Source organism: Podarcis melisellensis, assembly GCF_964234715.1.
Source record: "Podarcis melisellensis genome assembly, chromosome: 13".
Classification (NCBI taxonomy): domain Eukaryota; kingdom Metazoa; phylum Chordata; class Lepidosauria; order Squamata; family Lacertidae; genus Podarcis; species Podarcis melisellensis.
The window spans coordinates 6,414,169-6,434,474 of record NC_138545.1 but is presented as its reverse complement, the minus strand read 5'-3'; the positions used below and the strand labels follow the sequence as shown (position 1 = coordinate 6,434,474).

General features: G+C 49.3%; 1 protein-coding gene across 1 annotated transcript in view; it reads left to right on the top strand.

Annotated features, from left to right (window-relative positions):
- Positions 1-1,003: 1,003 nt before the first annotated feature.
- RNF31 (ring finger protein 31) overlaps positions 1,004-20,306 on the top strand; it is a 41,797-nt gene continuing 22,494 nt past the window's right edge. The window contains exons 1-7 of the mRNA XM_081887124.1: positions 1,004-1,122; positions 3,808-3,999; positions 4,792-4,938; positions 5,698-5,853; positions 14,322-14,381; positions 16,729-16,804; positions 18,872-19,052. Of these exons, the coding sequence (XP_081743250.1) occupies positions 3,817-3,999; positions 4,792-4,938; positions 5,698-5,853; positions 14,322-14,381; positions 16,729-16,804; positions 18,872-19,052 (803 nt within the window). The 5' untranslated portion in view covers positions 1,004-1,122; positions 3,808-3,816. The remainder of the gene's footprint in view (positions 1,123-3,807; positions 4,000-4,791; positions 4,939-5,697; positions 5,854-14,321; positions 14,382-16,728; positions 16,805-18,871; positions 19,053-20,306) is intronic.

Below are 20,306 nucleotides of genomic sequence, written 5' to 3'. Positions count from 1 at the left end.
TGCCACTCACGTCCCTAGCATTGGGATTTGTTGTTGTTGTTGAGTCGTTTAGTCGTGTCCGACTCTTCGTGACCCCCTGGACCAGAGCACGCCAGGCACTCCTGTCTTCCACTGCCTCCCACAGTTTGGTCAAACTCATGCTGGTCGCTTTGAGAGCACTGTCCCACCATCTCGTCCTCCATCGTCCCCTTCTCCTTGTGCCCTCCATCTTTCCCAACATCAGGGTCTTTTCCAGGGAGTCTTCTCTTCTCATGAGGTGGCCAAAGTCTTGGAGTCTCAGCTTCAGGATCTGTCCTTCCAGTGAGCACTCAGGGCTGATTTCCTTCTGAATAGAGAGGTTTGATCTCCTTGCAGTCCCTGGGACTCTCAAGAGTCTCCTCCAGCACCAGAATCCAAAAGCATCCATTCTTCAGCGATCAGCCTTCTTTATGGTCCAGCTCTCACTTCCATACATCACTACTGGGAAAACCAGAGCTTTCACTATACGGACCTTTGTCAGCAAAGTGATGTCTCTGCTTTTTTGAGATGCTGTCTAGGTTTGTCATCGCTTTTCTCCCAAGAAGCAGGCGTCTTTTAATTTTGTGACTGCTGTCACCATCTGCAGTGATCACGGAGCCCAAGAAAGTAAAAACATGGGGATTAGCAGCTAATAAAAGTTTGGGTTCTCTTTTGTAGGGGCTTCCATCTTGTTCCACCTGGTGGCAGGTGGGAGTCCTGTCTCGACAGTCTTCAATAAAGACCAAGCCTACTGGCTGCTGTTTTGCTCTGGTATGCCTGGCTGGTGTCCTTGTTTTTTGTCCAAGGGAGCCCTCGGATTTCTCCGTTAAGAGAGGCGGGGCAGGCTGTTGGTTGGCCAGAGGCGCTCTGCAGATGCTCAGAGGCACGCCGGCCATTCTTTCTTCTTCTTCTTTTTTTGCAATTCCTGGAGAAAGGCGGCTTGTAGTTCTTCCTCCCGGTCTCCTGGGGTCCCCCTCGGCTCCTCCCGGCCTTCCCTTTGCCTTCCAGCCTCGTTTCCTGCTCTCCTCCGCCTTCCTCCTCTGCAACCAGCTGTTGGGCTTTCGCATGACAAGTGAGTGACGCGCCTGGATTTCTCCCTCCTCCCCCCGCCGCCCCCCAAACAAGGTAAGATCCTGCCCCCCACTCCCCCCACACACACTTTCCAAGGGGGCAGGAGGATCCCCTTGAAACCCAACCCGCAAACCCCCTTTGCAACTTTTATTTCCCCCCTTCCCGGGTTGGGGAGGGAGTCAGGATTGTGCAAAAGTGGAAGCTGCAAATGACCTGCTCCCAGCCGCCCCCCCAAATCTGAGATCCTGCACCCCCTCTTCGCCAGCCCCACTGAAATCGGAGGGGCTTTCTCCCGGGTCAGCTTGCACCATGCGAAACGCTGCTTGCAAACCAGGGTTGGAGGGCTGCCCCCCACTATTCTTATTTTTTGCTTTCGATTTGCAAGCTTCTGAGAAGGGCAAGGAGCCGCCCCCTGGTTTCCCACAAAATCGTATCATCGGAGGAATACCCTCCAACAATTTTCGGATGAAAATGGGGGTGTCCTATTCCATCATAATACTGTAATAGTAATAACAATAATTTTATTATTTGTACCCCACCGATCTGACTGGGTTGCTGCTCTGGACGGCTTCCCACATATATAAAAACATAAGATTTTTTCAAAAAAAACCTTCCCTGTACAGGGCTGCCTTCTAAAGGCTGTGTGATTACTTGTCTCTTTGGCTCGGGGTGCATAATTCCATACCCTCCAACATTTCTCCAATGAAAAGAGGGGCGTCTTAAGGAAAAGCGGGACATTTTTATGTTCTTATGTTCTTTGTATACTGTGTTAGTTTTATGATGTTAGCCGCCCTGAGCTTGGCTCCGGCCGGGGAGGACGGGGTACAAATAAAAAGTTGTTGTTGTTGTTGTTGTTGTTATTATGGGATCAAATCAAAAACATGATGGGTGGCCAGATACCCCATAATGGAAAGGGAGCAATATTTTTCTTATAACAGCCATCAAGCCTTTGCTTAAAAACTTCCACCACCTCTTGGTGTCTGCCATTATTATTATTATTATTATTTAGTTAGTTAAACTTATGAGTTACTTGTCACCCGAATGTCTCCAAGCGACTTACAGCAAAGAAAAATATACAATACTTAAAACCATGAGAGTTTGTGTGTGCAATCTGATGGTGGGTAAATGTTAAAATTATTATTACTACTATTACTTTACAACAGATTATCCTTGATGCCAGGCTGGTGGTTAGGATCCATTCTTTGTGAATTTCTTAGCTTTAAGGAACTCCAGCGAGCCCTTCCACTCTTTCTCACCCTGATCACTTGTAAGCATTTCATTCATAATTTAATTCAACAAAAATATTAATGCGGTGCCTGAATGTGGCAACAGTTTTATACCACTCAGTGGGGTTTGCCTGCTTCTGAGTAGGATTTTACTGTAAAATATTAGCAAGTCTTGGCGACTAGAGCCTTGCTCCCTTGGATGTGTGAAGAATTACCCTCAAACTGACAATTATATATTCATATAACGCAAATTGTAGAGGGGAGAGAAAAATCTGGAAGGTGTCAAGGTTAGAGGCTGGTGAAATTTTCAAAAGGCAGCCTATCACAGTTCAGTATTGAAGTTTATTTGTATTCAAAATTCACACCACGATCCTTCGTAACAGCCCTAACAATAATCCTAACATGGTTTTGCTAAATTAAACACTTGTAGGAGAGGGAACCGATGTTTTTATTCATGGCCAAATGGATAGCAGTTCTTTCTTTTTCAAAACCAAAACCAAAACCCTCTTAATTCAGTGACAACTGCTTCTTAAAACATACTCAAGCCGGCTCACAAGAATTTTTTTAAAATGGCAATTGAAAAGTGCATAAAAGTGAACGGTATTGTAACAGAATTCTAAAAGCAGGTGTTAAAAGGTCAGGATGGAGGAAATGATCTCCTTAGAACTCTTCATCTGCCCTTAAAAGGCATTGTCAAAACAAGATTAAGTTTGTATATATGGTTTTTCATGGGCGGCTAAATACTTCCTCATATTTTTCTGAGCTGCATCCAGCAGCGGAAAAAATAGGCAGGTCAAGAATTAACATGTCTCTTGGTAACCGCTCACTCTGGAATAGAGCTGCGATGGAGAAAATTGCGGATAATTTGAGATTTCAACAAGGACTAAAACTTCCAGACGCTTTGTGTATGATTTGCCATTCCTTTATGACATATACAGCAGAACCATCATTTTCAAGACACCCTTCGTCACAAGCCTGGAACTATACTTGACGATACGATAAAGTTGATAATCTTTGCTTGGACTTTGATATTTTAACTCATGTGCAAGCACTCAATTCTACATGCATGTTTTATCATTTTGTTTTTCACCTTTCACTTTTTGCCCATTGATAAAATTGTTTTCTCTGTTTTATATGCATTGTAAAATGGAATACTAATTGGGGGGGGGGACTTTTAAAAAAAAGAATTAACATTGTGATGGTGTGGTAGGATAGAGAATTTGACTTTGATTAAATTCTCAGCAGCGACCTTATCCTACCTCTCAGGGCTTTTTGTGAAGACAAAACAGATTTTCCCCTCTCCCCACCATTAACTCTGCCTTTAGTTCCTTGAAGGAAAGTTGCCGTGTGAATCTGGTAATGCGTGCATGAATAAAAATAAATACATTTTTCGCCCTGATCTGAGGTTATTTTCCCCCTTTGGTGGGTGACGGGAATACTTGGTTAAACCCAACAGATATCGTAGGAGAGAATCTTTCTTTTCTCTTGCATATTTCCTTCTCCTCTTCCTTAGGTAGCAGCCATGGAGGAAGTGGAGCGCAAATTCATGGCTCTCCGGGACGAACTGGTAGCTGCTTTGATCGAGAATCCCTTAGAGCAGAACCCAGAGACAGTACAGCGTCTGCTAGAGATGCCGTTCCCCCCTGCACAGAAATACCTGGAGATCGATGCCAAGGGTATTATACGAGCCAATACCCAGGGGCAGGTAAGGGGACAGTGTTTTGTTTATGTGTGTGTGTGCAATGGCAGGGGTGGGGTGGGGGTCTGGAAAACCAGGGTGGGGATTGAAATTTGGGAGGGGAAAATGGAAAGATTCAGAAGTCAGGCGGGTAAAACTAGTGTGCTTCTCTCCCTGCAAGAGGTCTGATGCTATGGGCAGGTGGGAGCTTCACCTGTGGAATGTCTGCCTGCAATGCAGCTTCCACACAAGGAAGGGAGGGCGGAAAGGAAACAAGGCCTTTTCTAGGTGCATCAGCAAAACTAGCTGTTATGTAAATCGAGCATAGTAAACACAAAGTTTTGTTTTGAGGTGCTGGGATTTCGCCTGGTAGCGGGGCTGGGTCGCGGTGGCGTTTATCGTTTTGCAGTGTGATTCCCTCGCACTGATTTAGAATTGAATAGTTCCTGCCTCATGATCCTCAGGGTCTCCACTGTTTATTTAAAAAGGCCCCCCAGGAACAAGGTTCTAGTCCCTAAGATAAGAGGTAAAGTTTGTGATATGCGTAAGGCGGTGTGAATGCACTGTGAACCCTGCTCATCCTTATGAACACTTGAGAGATGGCAGTGCCAACCGGGGTCTGGAAGGGTCAGAGCCTAGCAAATGAAAACCCCAAAGGAAGGGGATTCTTAGAAGAGTTTAGTACAGTGGTACCTCGGGCTGGGACGCGGGTGGCGCTGTGGCTTAAACCACAGAGCCTAGGACTTGCCGATCAGAAGGTCGGCGGTTCGAATCCCCACGTTGCAAAGAGACAATGGCAATTTTTGAACCCTTCCCCAGCCTCAAAAGGACCTCCGCACCATCTCCACTGCTCTGAACATCTTGGAGAAATATGGCCGCAACCTGTTGAACCCCCACAAGCCCCGCTTCTGGAGGACCGTCAAGTTCAACAACCCCGTTTTCCGGGACACGGTGGACACCATCCAGGTGAGAGAAACATTCCTTACCTGTCTGCCCACCCCTTCCTTTGGCATAGCTGACAACTTACAGATTTGAAAATAAGGGATTAGCAGCCAAAATAAGGGATCGGCAGCCAAAATAAGGGATTTTAGTCGACCAGCAGCCAAACGAAGCCTCAAGCGGTGGTTCCCACAGCGCAGCAACCCGGCAAAGGGGATGCAGCAAGGGAAACCACCGTCACCTCTCCGCTGGGAAGCGCTGAGCAAAGGCGAGTCCCCAGGCAACGCGACCGATTTGATCGGCACAAGGCATGCAAGCTCCACCCCCCCAGTCGTTCTCAGACTCCTTATTGGGTGAGCAACGCAGCCAAGCAACACAGCTGGAGCCTTCCTCCTCCCTGGCTGGCAGGGAGGGAGAGGAGCTGCTTACTTTGTAACCCGGGAAATTTAAGGGACATCATCAATAAGGGACAGCAGCGGGACACGGCGCTGGGATAAGGGACTTTCCCGCCAAATAAGGGAAGGTTGACAGCTATGTCCTTTGGTATCTTTTCAGCACCGGGCTCAATCACTCGGCTCTTCCCTGCTTTTCTATCCTTCTGAGTTTCTATTTTTATTTTGTTTACAACTAATAGCAGGAGCCTGGCGAAAGATATTCCATTGAGAAGGGGGCCCACACAGATAAGGCCCTGTTCCTAGCAGAGGCCGAGCTAAGCTGTGTCCCAGCTGAGCCCCTCCTCCTGTTGTCACCCCAACCCATTTATTGTGTGCTCCACGTTCCTGGCAGGGCGGGCGGGACGTCCTTCGCCTCTACGGATATTCGGAGGAACAGACGGACGGACTTTGCTTCCCAGAGCATCTGCTGGAGCCAGATATCCCTCATGTGGCCTCGATCACCGTGGATGTCATGGTGCTACGGGCTGAACTGAATCTCCTTATATCGGTATGGTGGAACCATGAGACCCGGAAACACTTAAATGTGCCGGAGAAATAATAATAATAATAATAATAATAATAATAATAATAATAATAATAATAATTGTCACGGCCACCCAGGTCTGGTCCCAGCTCACAAGAGACCTCACTCCGTTGCAGCTTATTTACAGGAAAAGTTTATTGAAGATTTCTGCTTCTCATACAGTTCAGCATTGTGGCCGTACGTCTGCCACGTTAGACCGCTGAAGTCCCCTCTGACTCCTCCCCTCTTCCGCACCAACTTAATAGCCTGGCTCTAGACCACCTCTTCCTCTCCTTTCTTTTCCGCAGGGTCTTCCTGCCCCCCTGGGTTCCCTCTCTCCGTGACTCGCCTGAGGCTGAATCCTCTGCCGCCTCTTCCCCCCTCTTTCTGGCTTTAGGGCCGGGCTCCTCCCCTGAGCTCTCTCCACTTCCGCGCGCCTCTACGTTTGAACTTGGCGCGCGTACGTTGCTGCTGACCTTTCTTTCGACCGCTACACCACCCCCTGCTCTGCTCTCCACCCTTTCCGGCTGAACACCCTGCTCCAACCCCCTCTCTCTGTTCTCTCCTAATCCTGCTCCCTCCGAGAGGCTGACGACTCCACCCCCTTTACTCCGTTCCGGCTGAGACGTCTCTTGCTTCCTCTGTCTTCCACTGGGCTCCTCTCCGCTTCTCCCTTCTCCTCCCCTTTGCTTGATTAAGGTAACCCCCTTTTGAGAATCCTCTGACTCGCTGCTCAGACTCGTGGATTCCCTCAGAATTCCGTCATCTTCTTCCTCATCCTTCTGCCCCTCCTCCCACTCGCTCTCCGTCTCCTCTGTCATCTCCTCCTCTCTCCCAGAAACCCTGACATCCATCCCCCCCTCGAAGCCCCCCCTTCCCCCCTCCCGCTCGCCGGGGACCGGTTGTGGAAACTGCGGCTCTTCGGGGGTAGGCTCAGGATACAGGTCGTCTACGTCAATGTTCTCTGCTGGCAGTTCTGTGTAAGTGTATTCGAAGTCGGGTTCTTCCCCCAAATGCTTCTCAGTCTCTGCTTCCATCGCTACTTCCTCCGGTGCTGCCCGCCAAGGACCTATCAGCCACCTCTTACGCCATTCCTCCTCTGGCTGCTCCTCCCACCAATAAGGGGTTTCCGTGTCCACCCCCGAGCACGATCCCCTGGGCGGGCTTGATTCTGGTGTTCTTTCCTCGGGGGAAGAGAAACCCCTGAACGTGCTATCTGACAATGTGGGTGTGAAAAGCCAGTCATCAAAGTACTCAGCTGGCATGGGTCTATGTGGGAAAAGTGCATGGAACTCTTCTTTCAAAAGGGGTTCGTCTAACTCGTAGCCTGGCACCCAACTATTAACAGCGGCTGGTGTGCCCTCCCTGGCGAGAAAATATTCAACTCCCTCCTCCCCCCATCTCGAGTCCAGTATCTCTGTGACCTCGTTAAGAGGTTCTGGTCTTGGCGATTCCCCCCTCTCAGGCGCCCTCCTACGTGGCTCTGGGGGTGCTCCTGACTCTTGAAACCTGTGTGGGGTTTTGTAGGGAGTGAGCACCGACCTATGAAAGACCGGGTGCACCCTGGAACCTTCCGGAAGGGCTATACGAAAAGCCACCGGATTGATCTTAGCCTCAACTTGATATGGCCCTAGCTGCCTGTGTCCTAACTTCTTCTTGGCCAATGACCTGGCCGGCATCGCGTGGGCTGCTAACCACACCCAGTCCCCAACCTGGATGTCCTCTCCCGCCCTCCTGTGCTTATCGGCCTGCACCTTATACGCCTGTTTTGCCAGCTCCAAATGTCTCCGCAGCTCCTCGTGCACCTCTTGCAACTCCGCTGCAAACTGGTCGGCATCTTGAGGCCCCCCCCCTCCTGGTGCCGCAAATCTCGGGAAGGTTCTGGGATGACGGCCATTGTTCGCGAAGAAAGGCGTCACCCCGGTGGAAGCGTGTTTCGTGTTGTTGTAGGCGAATTCAGCCATCGGCAGATAGTCCACCCACGCCGCAGGTCGCTGGTTGGCGTAGCACCGCAGGTACTGCTGCATGATCGCGTTGACCCTCTCCGCTTGACCGTTGGTTTGTGGATGCCTCGCCGATGTCAGGTTGATTTTGACGTGCAAGATGCCCAGAAGCTTTCGCCAGAAAGTGGAAACAAACTGGCGCCCCCTGTCGGACAAGACGGACTGCGGAAGTCCATGCACTCTGAAGACGTGATCGATGAAGAGCTTTGCGGTCTGTTCTGCCGTCGCCACCTTGGCACAAGGGATGAAGTGCGCCATCTTGGTGAACAAGTCCACCACCACTAACACCGCCGTCTTACCTCTGGAGCTGGGCAGGTCTGTAACAAAGTCCAACGCTACCCTCTCCCATGGTTGCTGCGGTGTCTCCAGCGGTTCTAGCAATCCCGCCTGCTTCTGGTGCACTGGTTTGGACCTCTGGCAGATATCACACCTGGCGACGTAGTCCGCCACCTCTCCTCTCATCTGGGGCCACCAAAAGTCTCTAGCCACCAACTCCATCGTCTTTTCTTTGCCGAAATGGCCTGCACTAGGGGCGTCATGCAACTGTTGCAGAACCTTGGCTCGAAGATCGTCGGTGGGCACGTAAAGGGCACCCTTACGAGTCAAAAGTCCATCTTGTAATTGAAACTCATCGTTGTGTCGCGACCCTCCGCGTAGCTCCTCCATCTTAGACTGTGCAAACTGATCCCTTTGCAACGCGCGTCGCACCGCGTCCAGGTCGACTGCGATGGTAGCGCACGTCCACGCCTGCGGTGCGAAAATGTGCTTTGCTGCGATTGGAGCTGCTTCCTCCAAGTATTGCGGCTTTCGGGACAGCGCGTCTGCAATAACATTGGAGTCTCCTGGGATGTATTCTATTTTGAAGTCGAAATCCGCAAAGAACTCCGCCCAGCGCATGTGTCGCTGGGTCTGCAACTTAGCCGTCCGCCAATACTCTAAGTTCTTGTGATCCGTGCGGACCTGCACCGTGTGCTTGGCTCCTATTAAGAAGTGTCGCCACGCTTTGAAAGCTGCATGAATGGCCAACAACTCCCTGTCCCATATGGTATAATTGCGCTCCGTCTTGCTGAGCTTCCGGGAGTAGAACGCACCCGGTCGCCAGTTGCCTTGTGAATCCTCTTGCAAAAGAACGGCCCCAACCGCTCTATCCGACGCATCGGTCTCTACCCGCATGGGTCTGCCGGGATTCACGTGGAGCAGCTGCTCTTCGGAGGCGAAAAGACCCTTAAGCGTCCGGAAGGACCGCTCCGCTTGTTCGGTCCAGACGAACTTCTTCTTCTTGGAACTGAGGGTGTCAGTGATCGCCGCCGTCGCGTTCGCAAAACCTTTAATAAACTTGCGGTAAAAATTGGCAAAGCCGATGAACCTCTGGACCTCTTTCCGATTTCGAGGGCTTTTCCAGTCCAACAGCGCTTGAACCTTAGCCCTGTCCATGGCCAGTCCCTCGTCGGACAACTTGTAGCCAAGGAAATCAACCTCTCTGACATCAAACTGGCACTTTTCCAACTTGGCGTACAGCCTGTGTTCCTTCAGCCTCTGCAGGACCTCCCTCACGTCCTTATCGTGATCCTCCGGCGATTCCGAGAAAATCAGGATATCGTCGAGAAAGCAGACACACTTCTTGTAGAGGAGACCTGCTAGCACGTGGTGCATAAATGCTTGAAAAACGTGGCTGCCATTTTGGAGGCCGAAAGGCATGACTCTGTATTCGTATGTGCCCAGAGGGGTGAACATGGCGGTCTTCCACTCATCTCCTTTCCGGATGCGGATGAGATTGTAAGCTCCACGTAGGTCCAGCTTGGTGAAAATCTTGCCCCTCCTGACGGTCGCTAAAAGGTCGTCAATCTTGGGCATGGGGAAAGCTTTGGGCTTAGTCAAGCTGTTGATGAACCTGTAATCCACTATAAGCCTTTTTTGGGGCGTGTCCTTCTTCTTCACAAAGAAAACAGGGCTGCCTCCCGCTGCTTTAGATTCCTGGATGAAACCGCGCTTGAGGTTATGGTCTATGAACTCCCGAAGCTCTTGCATTTCGTCCTCCGACATGGAGTACAGCTTGGCAGCAGGCAATTGCGCCCCTGGCACTAAATCAATCGCGCAGTCGTAAGGTCTATGAGGCGGCAACTTGTCAGCTTCCTTCTCACAGAAAACCTCCAAGAAGTCCTGGTACTTGTGAGGCACTGTTTGCACCATACCCAGATGCAATGGCTGCTCAGCTTCTCCTCCCTGATCGGTCTGAAAGCAATGCTGAGCACAATACGATGAACAAAAGTTGATCTGCCTCTGGTACCACGCAACCGCGGGACTGTGCCTCTCCAGCCAACTCATGCCTAACACGATGGGTGTGTCCGATAAGTGGGTGACATTGAAACTAATAAGCTCTCGATGGTTGCCAATCTGCATCATCATGGGAGGGGTTTGCTGCACCACTTGCCCCCCCAGCAACTTCCTGCCGTCCACCGTGACCACGTTCAGAGGCGTCGTTGCAGGCAGGAGCGCCATGTTGTGCTGCTTAACGAACTGCAGTCCCATGAAGTCGGCGTTGCTTCCCGAATCGATCGTTATTGGAACCTCGAGGAGTCTCCCATCAGGCAACTGGAGTGTTGCTGTGAGCAGAACTGCCGGTTTGGGAGGCAAAGGGTCCACGCTCTGCAGTGATGCTGGGGGCTTGTCTACAGATCCGCCTGGCTGAGCCCCAGTAGCTCTGCTTCCAGCCAGGCACTGTCGTTTCCCTGAAGCTGCTCCCCTGGTTGCACCTCTGCTGTTACAGTTGCCAGCGCTGCAGTGTGCTTCTGGAGCCTCTGGGGGCACTCTTTCGCCATATGGTGCGCACTGTCACAGATGTAACACTTCCTGGTTCCTCTAGGAGGCTTCGCTTTGGCTGCACCAGGGACAGGGCTCTGGGATGGCTTCTGAGCCCTAGCACCACCAATCTCCATTGGCTCCTCTCTGTCCTTCCCCATTGGCGAGGGGTGCGCACGGCTGAAGTCCCTGTGCCCAAAAGGGAGAGTCCTTGCTTGCGCACGCGCTTGGGGCCCGTCCTCCTCATGCCACGGACGCCCCTCATGTCGAATTCCAAGAGCTAAAGCCCGTTGCACCACGTCTTCTAGGGTCTGGGGTCTGTCCCCCCTAGCGATCTCATCCTTGATGGGGGGGCTCAATCCCTCCCAAAAAAGATCTCTGACCGGTTTACTGTCCTTTGGCCAATCTAAGGCGGTGAGCAATGCAAAAAATTTAGAGTGGTATTGGCGCACAGTCGCTTTCCCCTGCCTCAGCCCGTGCATTTGACGGCGCGCAATGTCCACATCCACAGAGGATTGAAAACAAGAATCCATCGCTTTGATGAACGCAGTTGAATCGCGACGGGCCGGTCCATCTTCGCGCCACAAATTGCGTAGCCAAGCCCTGGCCTCCCCATGCAGGTGCGAAACAATGAACCCCACTCTCTCCTCCTCATCTTTAAAATCGTGACGGAGTAAGTGCAGTGCATATACAACGTCCGCTCTGAAATTGGGATAGTCTTGCAAGTTGCCATTAAAATGCGGAACTAGGGCACCCCCCCTCCGTCCAAGCGCAATGCCCTCCGCTCTGGATCCTGGGGCCCCCGCCTTGTCCGCGCGCTCCCACCTTGCCTGCAAATCCTGGCACGTCTTCTCCAAGTCGTCATTCTTCTTCTGCGAAGCAATGACTGCCGATGTGAGAGCGGTAACCTGATTCCGCAATGCAACCAGCTGCTCCTCAGCGCTCATGGCTGCTCCCGTTCGTGAGCTTCGCAAAAAAAAAAATTTTTGCTTTCAGAGAGGGGACTTACTGTCACGGCCACCCAGGTCTGGTCCCAGCTCACAAGAGACCTCACTCCGTTGCAGCTTATTTACAGGAAAAGTTTATTGAAGATTTCTGCTTCTCATACAGTTCAGCATTGTGGCCGTACGTCTGCCACGTTAGACCGCTGAAGTCCCCTCTGACTCCTCCCCTCTTCCGCACCAACTTAATAGCCTGGCTCTAGACCACCTCTTCCTCTCCTTTCTTTTCCGCAGGGTCTTCCTGCCCCCCTGGGTTCCCTCTCTCCGTGACTCGCCTGAGGCTGAATCCTCTGCCGCCTCTTCCCCCCTCTTTCTGGCTTTAGGGCCGGGCTCCTCCCCTGAGCTCTCTCCACTTCCGCGCGCCTCTACGTTTGAACTTGGCGCGCGTACGTTGCTGCTGACCTTTCTTTCGACCGCTACACCACCCCCTGCTCTGCTCTCCACCCTTTCCGGCTGAACACCCTGCTCCAACCCCCTCTCTCTGTTCTCTCCTAATCCTGCTCCCTCCGAGAGGCTGACGACTCCACCCCCTTTACTCCGTTCCGGCTGAGACGTCTCTTGCTTCCTCTGTCTTCCACTGGGCTCCTCTCCGCTTCTCCCTTCTCCTCCCCTTTGCTTGATTAAGGTAACCCCCTTTTGAGAATCCTCTGACTCGCTGCTCAGACTCGTGGATTCCCTCAGAATTCCGTCATCTTCTTCCTCATCCTTCTGCCCCTCCTCCCACTCGCTCTCCGTCTCCTCTGTCATCTCCTCCTCTCTCCCAGAAACCCTGACAATAATAAAAAAAAATAACAACAACTTATTACTTGTACCCCACCCATCTGACAGGGTTTTCCAGCCACTCTGGGTGGCTTCCAACAGAATATAAAAGAAAACACGATACATCAGACATTAATAGCTTCCCTATACAGAGTTGCTTTCAGATGTCTTCAGAAAGTTGTGTAGTTGTTTGTTTCCTTGACATCTGGTAGGAGGGCGTTCCACAAGGTGGGTCCCACCACCGAGAAGGCCCTCTGCCTGGTTCCCTGTAACCTCACTTCTCGCAGGGAGGGAACTGCCAGAAGGCTCTTGGAGCTGGACCACAGTGTCAGGGCTGAATGATGGGGGTGGAGACGCTCCTTCAGGTACACAGGATCGAGGCCGTTTAGGGCTTTAAAGATCAACACCAACACTTTGAATTGTGAGCCAATGCAGGTCTCTTACGACTGGTGTTATATGGTCCCAGCAGCAGCTCCCAGTCACCAGTCTAGCTGCCACATTCTGGATTAGTTGTAGTTTCCAGGTCACCTTCAAAGGCAGGTGCATAGAGCGCATGGCAGTAGTCCAAGCAGGAGATAACTAGAGCATGTACCACTCTGGCAAGACAGTCTGCCGGCAGGGAGGGTCTCATCCTGTGTACCAGATGGAGCTGGTAGACAGCTGCCCTGGACACAGAACTGACCTGCGCCTCCATGGACAGCTGTGAGCCCAAAATTACTCCCAGGCTGCGCATATGGTCCTTCAGAGGCACAGTTACCCCATTCAGAAAGATAGTGATGGATGAGCTTCGGAGAATGAGTTTTTTCATTTATGTTTAATTTGGTCAGTTCGTTTGTCAACATAAATCTCTAAGCGGCTTACAGATTGCAGCGAAAAGGACTCCATACAAGCAACAAAAAGTATGAAACCTTACGTTGCTATTGCTGCTAATGATAACCGTAATTCCATATTTTAAGTAGCAGAATTAAATAAATCTCTCTAGACATGAGCAAAACACCCAAATAATATGCAAAGCGCTGAAATATATTGGGATACATCAAAATGCAACATAACTACAATATATCATTTTAAAAAATCATAAATCTTAAAACACACCCAATAATACAACCACCGAAAAACATCATTCACTTCCATGTTCACACTACACAAAGGAAGTCTAAATACACAACGTCAACATCACTCAGCAGTTTTCTTACATCAGTTCTCACTTCAACAAAACACCCCAGGACTCAAAATAATAGGGCGTGTCATTTTAGAGAGTGACGCTTAATTTCTGCAAATTTATTCAGTGAGCAGTCTTTAAAATATGTGAGGAATTCAAATGTGCTATTATTTTTGTGACTGGACAACATTTAGGCTGGTAAGTCTACATTTAATGAAGAAGCTTTTGGAAAATCAAAGAATTTTAACTTCTGGAAATATCAGGTAGTGCTAATTATAAGCAAATAAGTAGCAATATAATACAACAGCAAGTACTTGGCAATCATTTTTAACGAATTCCATACAATTTTGCACACATCCTATCAAGCAAAGCTTAAATTATATTAATGTAACCTAATATCTTTTGAATTCCCTAGTCACGTTGCAACTTTTTAGCACCCATCGTTTTTGGAATTGGAAAGTTGAAAAAAAAAAAAACAACCAGGCAGAGGGCCTTCTCGGTGGTGGCGCCTGCCCTGTGGAACGCCCTCCCACCAGATGTCAAGGAAACAGGCAGCCCTGTTTAGGGAAGCTTTTAATGTTTGATGTTCTATCGTGTTTTTAATATTCTGCTGGGAGCCGCCCAGAGTGGCTGGGGAAACCCAGCCAGATGGGCGGGATATAAATAATAAATTATCATAAATTCAACACACCACATACCCTCATGGTTCTTTTTTTTTTTCCTTTTTAGGACAACCACCCCAATCCTCAGGTGTTGCGGGAACTCATGCAGGGCGGGGACAATTTACAGGTGAGTCAGGTGAGGGGACATAAAGCCCCAGGAGCTTAGCTAGCAGAGAGAGAGCTGAGAAGATCTTTGTGTTTTCATCCATTTGAGTTTCAGACGGGCGTTAATGAAGCTGTGGGGCCACCCCAGCCCCACTGGCTGCCTCAGAACCATTTGTGTGTTGGTGTATCATTCCCTCTGTTGTGGTTCTGACAGCAGTCCTCAGATTACCCTGGCCTAATCCTGTTCCCGGGGTGTGGCCAATGTTGCAGGCTGACAATTGCAGGCTGACATCCCGCATGGATCACGTTCGCAACCTGAGCATCCACTGTAGATTAAGGAGGCGCTGGCCGGGGTGTGAGTCATCCCTGAGAATTTTTCTCGCTCTCCTAAGGCAACGATCCCTTGCGATGTCACCTAGCGGACTCAAGGGACAGCCCATGATATCATGTGCTGTATTCACCACCCTCCGTAGAGACTTTCTGTCCGTGGCTGTCAGGCCAGCATACCACACTGTGATACAATATGAAAGGACACTTTCTATTGTGGACGGGTAAAAGGAGTTCATCAGTTGTTCTTTCACATTATTCTTTCGCAAGACCCTGAGGAAATGGACTCTCTGTTGGGCCTTTCTGACCACCTGAGTTATGTTGATTTTCCAAGTGAGATCCTCACTAAGGTAAACTCCCAGGAATTTAAATGAGAAGACTCTCCACACCCCCCCCCCCTGATATACAACAGACAAGTTCCCCTCTCTTCCTCCAGAAGTCCAACACCATCTCCTTTGTCTTACTAATATTTAGGTGCAAGTTATTCTCTAAGCACCATGTCGATACTTTTTGAACCTCCCCCCTGTACGCTGTTTCATCTCCGCCTGCAATTAGGCCCATTATGGTAGTACAGTGGTGCCTCGCAAGACGAAAAGAATCCGTTCCGCGAGTCTCTTCGTCTTGCGGTTTTTTCGTCTTGCGAAGCAAGCCCATTAGCGGCTTAGCGGATTAGTGCTATTAGCAGCTTAGCGGGCTTAGCGGATCAGCGGCTTAGCAGATCAGCTGTTAAGCGGCTTAGTGGATCAGCTGATAAGCAGCTTAGCGGCTTAGCGGATCAGCTGTTAAACGGCTTAGCGGATCAGCTGATAAGCGGCTTAGCGGCTTGGGAAAAAGGGGGGGAGGAAAAAAACCCCGCAGGAACTCGCAAGACATTTTCGTCTTGCGAAGCAAGCCCATAGGAAATTCGTTTTGTGAAGCACCTCCAAAACGGAAAACCCTTTCGTCTAGCGGGTTTTCCGTCTTGTGAGGCGTTCGTCTTGCGGGGCACCACTGTATCATCTGCAAACTTAATAATAACTGTAGATGGATCAGGTGATATGCAGTCATATGTGTACAATGAGTACAGGGAGGGACTTAGCACACATCCCTGTGGGGTCCCAGTGCTAAGTTTCAGGGAGGTAGATGTAACAGTCCCAATCCTCACTGTTTGTGTCCGATCCCTCAAAAAGTCTTTAATCCAGTCACAGATGGGAGAAGAAAGGTCCAGATCCATCAGCTTTTTTTTTTTTTAAATTATTAGGAATTTTAACATAACAAATTGATACACATCATCCTCATTCCCCCTCATTCCCCCCCCCCGAAAAGGAAAAACCCACCCTCCCACCTCAGACTTCCCTCAGCTCCCATCTCTGGTTTTTCAGCGCATGTTATTCTCTGCATATTATAAAATTGTAAAGATCCTTAATTTCTCTATCTATATATTATCAACAAAAAAATTGTGTGTGTTTATTCAAAACCTGCCAAGGAGTCCAGTTCATTTTGTTGTTTCTTTTAGTACTTTGTGAACGGTTCCCGTTCTTCTTTAAAGTCACAGTTGCCCTTGTCACGTAGTTAATTCCGCCAATTCCGCATAGTCCATTAGTTTCCCTTGCCACAGTTCTTTGGTCGGGATTTCTTCATTCTTCCATCCTTGTGCTATTAAGACTCTTGCCGCCGTTGTCGCGTACGTGAATATGTTTTTCAATTTCCTTGGCAGCCCTTTTCCTACAATCCCTAACAAAAGTGCTTCGGGCAGATTTAATAAGAATGTCAAAAAGCTGACGGATCTGGACCTTCCTTCTACCATGGGTCTGAAACTGTAGTTCCCCAACCATTTAAGACATGGATGGGGGATATTTTTCTCTATCCAATGGCTATTTGATCTTCAAGCGGGGGGGAGATGATGTCTTACCAGGCCCTCCTGCTACTCCCGTCAGGAGGTAGGTGCCCGAGTTTCGCACTCGCGACAGCTTCCTAGCTTTCCTCGAAGACGGCTGCAGGTGGAACGTATTGCGGTGTGTCCTTGAGGTCACGAGGGCACAATGTCCTTTTCTCTTTCCCAGGCTGGCCTCATCGCAGACGCCTTCCCTGTTCAAGAAGCGATCCCGCCACCCGCCGTTTCGGCATTATCGCCCACAGGTAAAGGGGTTCCAAGAGGTTGGCGGTGGAAATAGCGTGGGGCTTTTCCAGTTGAATACCTTCCTGTCGGGCGTCGACGTGATTGTTCATGAATTTGGTTCACCATCTTTATTTGTTCTGTAAAGTAGTTTTCGTTTTGTAACGTGCATGGAACAGAGAAGATGGTTATGCCCTGCCACTGGTTCGAATCCTGTCCCGCTCTGGAGGGTAGGACTCGAACCAATGGCTTCAAGTTACAAGAAATGAGTTTGTGACGAAACCTCAGGAAGAACTTTCTGACACAAAGAGCTGTTCCAACAGTGGAACAGTCTCTCTTCGGAGGTTATGGACTCTCCTTCCTTGAAGGTTTTAAGCAGAGGTTGGGTGGCCGTCTGTCTTGGTTGCTTTCGTTGAGAGTCCTGCATTCTATGATCCTGTGACAACAGTTTTTAAAATGAAGAGCAAAGGCATGAAATGGGCTAGTGGAATGAGTCGTTGCAAGTTCTTTAGCTTCCTGAAAACCCAGCGTTCAAGATGTTAGCAAAAGAATAATACAGTGGAACTTCGGTTTCTTTCAAGCGTCTCGAAAGCCGAACGATTTGGAACCCAAACGCCCCAAACCGGAAGTGAATGCTTCCGTTTTTGAACAGCTTCCAAAGCGTGTTTCTCCCATTTTCTCAATGGAATTTGCCGGCCACCCCTTGAGCCTCGGTTGTGGAACGTTTCGGAAGTCGAACGGTCTTCTTGAACAGATTGCGTTTGACAGCCGAGGTTCCACTGTAATAAGCGTATTTCTAGAGCTTGTGGCTGTAGAGAGAAACATTGGCTGTGTGAAATGGTGCTTTTGTCTCCTCCTCAGGTCTAGTAGAGGTACAGCAGATTTTGCAGGCATATATATCAATTGGTGTCTTTTGGGGGGGTAGTTTACTTAGGGGACGCAGGTGGCGCTGTGGGTTAAACCACAGAGCCTAGGGCTTGCCGATCAGAAGGTCGCGGTTCAAATCCCCGCGACGGGGTGAGCTCCCGTTGCTTAGTCCCTGCTCCTGCCAACCTAGCAGTTCGAAAGCACGTCAAAGTGCAAGTAGATAAATAGGTACCGCTCCGGCGGAAAGGTAAACATTATTTCCGTGTGTTGCTCTGGTTTCGCCAGAAGGAAAAACTGTCTGTGGACAAACGCAGGCTCCCTTGGACAGTATAGTGGTACCTCAGGTTAAGTACCGTATTTTTTGCTCTATAAGACTCACTTTTTCCCTCCTAAAAAGTAAGGGGAAATGTGTGTGCGTCTTATGGAGCGAATGCAGACTGCGCAACTATCCCAGGAGCCAGAACAGCAAGAGGGATTGCTGCTTTCACTGCGCAGCGATCCCTCTTGCTGTTCTGGCTTATGGGATTCAGAATATTTTTTCCTTGTTTTCCTCCTCCAAAAACTAGGTGCGTCTTATGGTCTGGTGCGTCTTATAGAGCGAAAAATACGGTACTTAATTCGTTCCGGAGGTCCATACTTAACCTGAAACTGTTCTTAACCTGAAGCAACACTTTAGCTAATGAGGCCTCCTGCTACTGCTTTGCTGCCGGAGCACAATTTCTGTTCTCATCCTGAAGCAAAGTTCTTAACCTGAAGCACTATTTCTGGGTTAGCAGAGTCTGTAACCTGAAGTGTATGTAACCTGAAGCGTATGTAACCTGAGGTACCACTGTAAACCGAGATGAGCGCCGCAACCCCAGAGTCGTCTGTGACTGGACTTAACTGTCAGGGGTCCTTTACCTTTACCTTTTTAAAACAAAAAAAATTCCTTCCAGTAGCACCTTAAAGACCAACTAAGTTAGTTCTTGGTATGAGCTTTCGTGTGCATGCATTCTCCGTATCTGAAGAAGTGTGCATGCACACGAAAGCTCATACCAAGAACTAACTTAGTTGGTCTTTAAGGTGCTACTGGAAGGAATTTTTTTTGTTTTGACTATGGCAGACCAACACGGCTACCTATCTGTAACTTTACCTTTTTAGTTTACTTAGCCTGTAAAGTTCAGGTTTTCTTGGCCTAAAAAGACAGAGGGGCGTTCCTGATTCTCTCTCCCCCTCCCACCCAGGTTACCTGCCCCCAGAATCCTGCTTGCTGTGTGGTTTGGAGCCCCCCTTGCTACACTGCCCCGCTTGTGCCCAGTCTCTGTGCCCAGACTGTGACTGCCTCTTCCACAAGCACCCCTCGCGGACCCATCACAGCCGGGTGCCCATGAAGGAGCAACCATGGCGTAGCCCCCCGGCACCCAGGTTAGCAGAATCGACCCCCGCTTTGACTCCGCTTCCGTCTTTCCATCTTTCTGCCCCCAAACTGCGTTCATAAAGGCTAATGATTTGGCCCCTTTCCTGGGATGGTTTTACTTGGGGTGGACATTTTCTGCCTCTGTTCTGCTCGCTTCATGAGGAGGAAATGGTACTGGACGTGTCAGGGTGTCCTAAAGCCGCTTTGTGTTTTTAAAACAAAAAAAAATCCTTCCAGTAGCACCTTAAAGACCAACTAAGTTAGTTCTTGGTATGAGCTTTCGTGTGCATGCACACTTCTTCAGATACTTTGTGTTTTTAGTCAAGGAAGTGGCAGTTTTGTTTCTGGTGGGCAGAAGCATCATAGGAACGGCAACCTTGACCGTTTCCCTCACAGTTCTGAAATAATAATAATAATAATAATAATAATAATAATAATAATAATAATAATTTATTTATACCCCACCCTCCCCGGCCAGAGCTGGGCTCAGGGCGGCTAACACCAATAAAATTACAATAGAACACAATGGGGGAGAACCAGTTTATTAAAATACAGGTTAAAATATAATTTAAAATGCAGCCTCCTTTGAATAGTAGCCCATAAATCAAATAGTCCACTCCCAAAAGGTGCCTCTTGGCTTAGAATATGTTGTCATCCTGGTCCCGTCAATACCCATTCCTGCAGAATGTGCGCATGTAGTCGAAAAATAGCCTTGAAATGAACCTTGCTTAGTTTTGCCCGGAAAAACAAGATTTCTCCCAGCATCAGCCAGGGTTCCCTTGGCAACAGGCTTCTTTATGAGACATGCTCTGAAGGAGAAGTGAGGCTGTTACTCTGGCCACATGGCTAAAGAGCAAAGAGGAGGAAGAGTTTACCTTACTTCCCTTAGACAACAGTAGTTGTCATGTTAAGTCTTCAATAAATACTTTAAACAGAACTGGAACGGGATGTCCAGGGGTGATTTGCCTTTACCTTTACCTTATTCCCATGTGGGAATTCGCCCACAGATGAGCTAAACTATGAAATAATAAAAATAAATTTATTATTCATACCCCACTCATCTGACTGGGTTTCCCCAGCCGCTCTCGGCGGCTCCCAATGGAGTATTAAAAAGTCAGATAGTTGTTTTTATTTCCTTGACATCTGAGGGAAGGGTGTTCCACAGTGCGGGTGCCACCACCGAGAAGGCCCTGTGCCTGGTTCCCTGTAACCTCACTTCTCGTAGTGAGGGAACTGCCAGAAGGCCCTCGGAGCTGGACCTC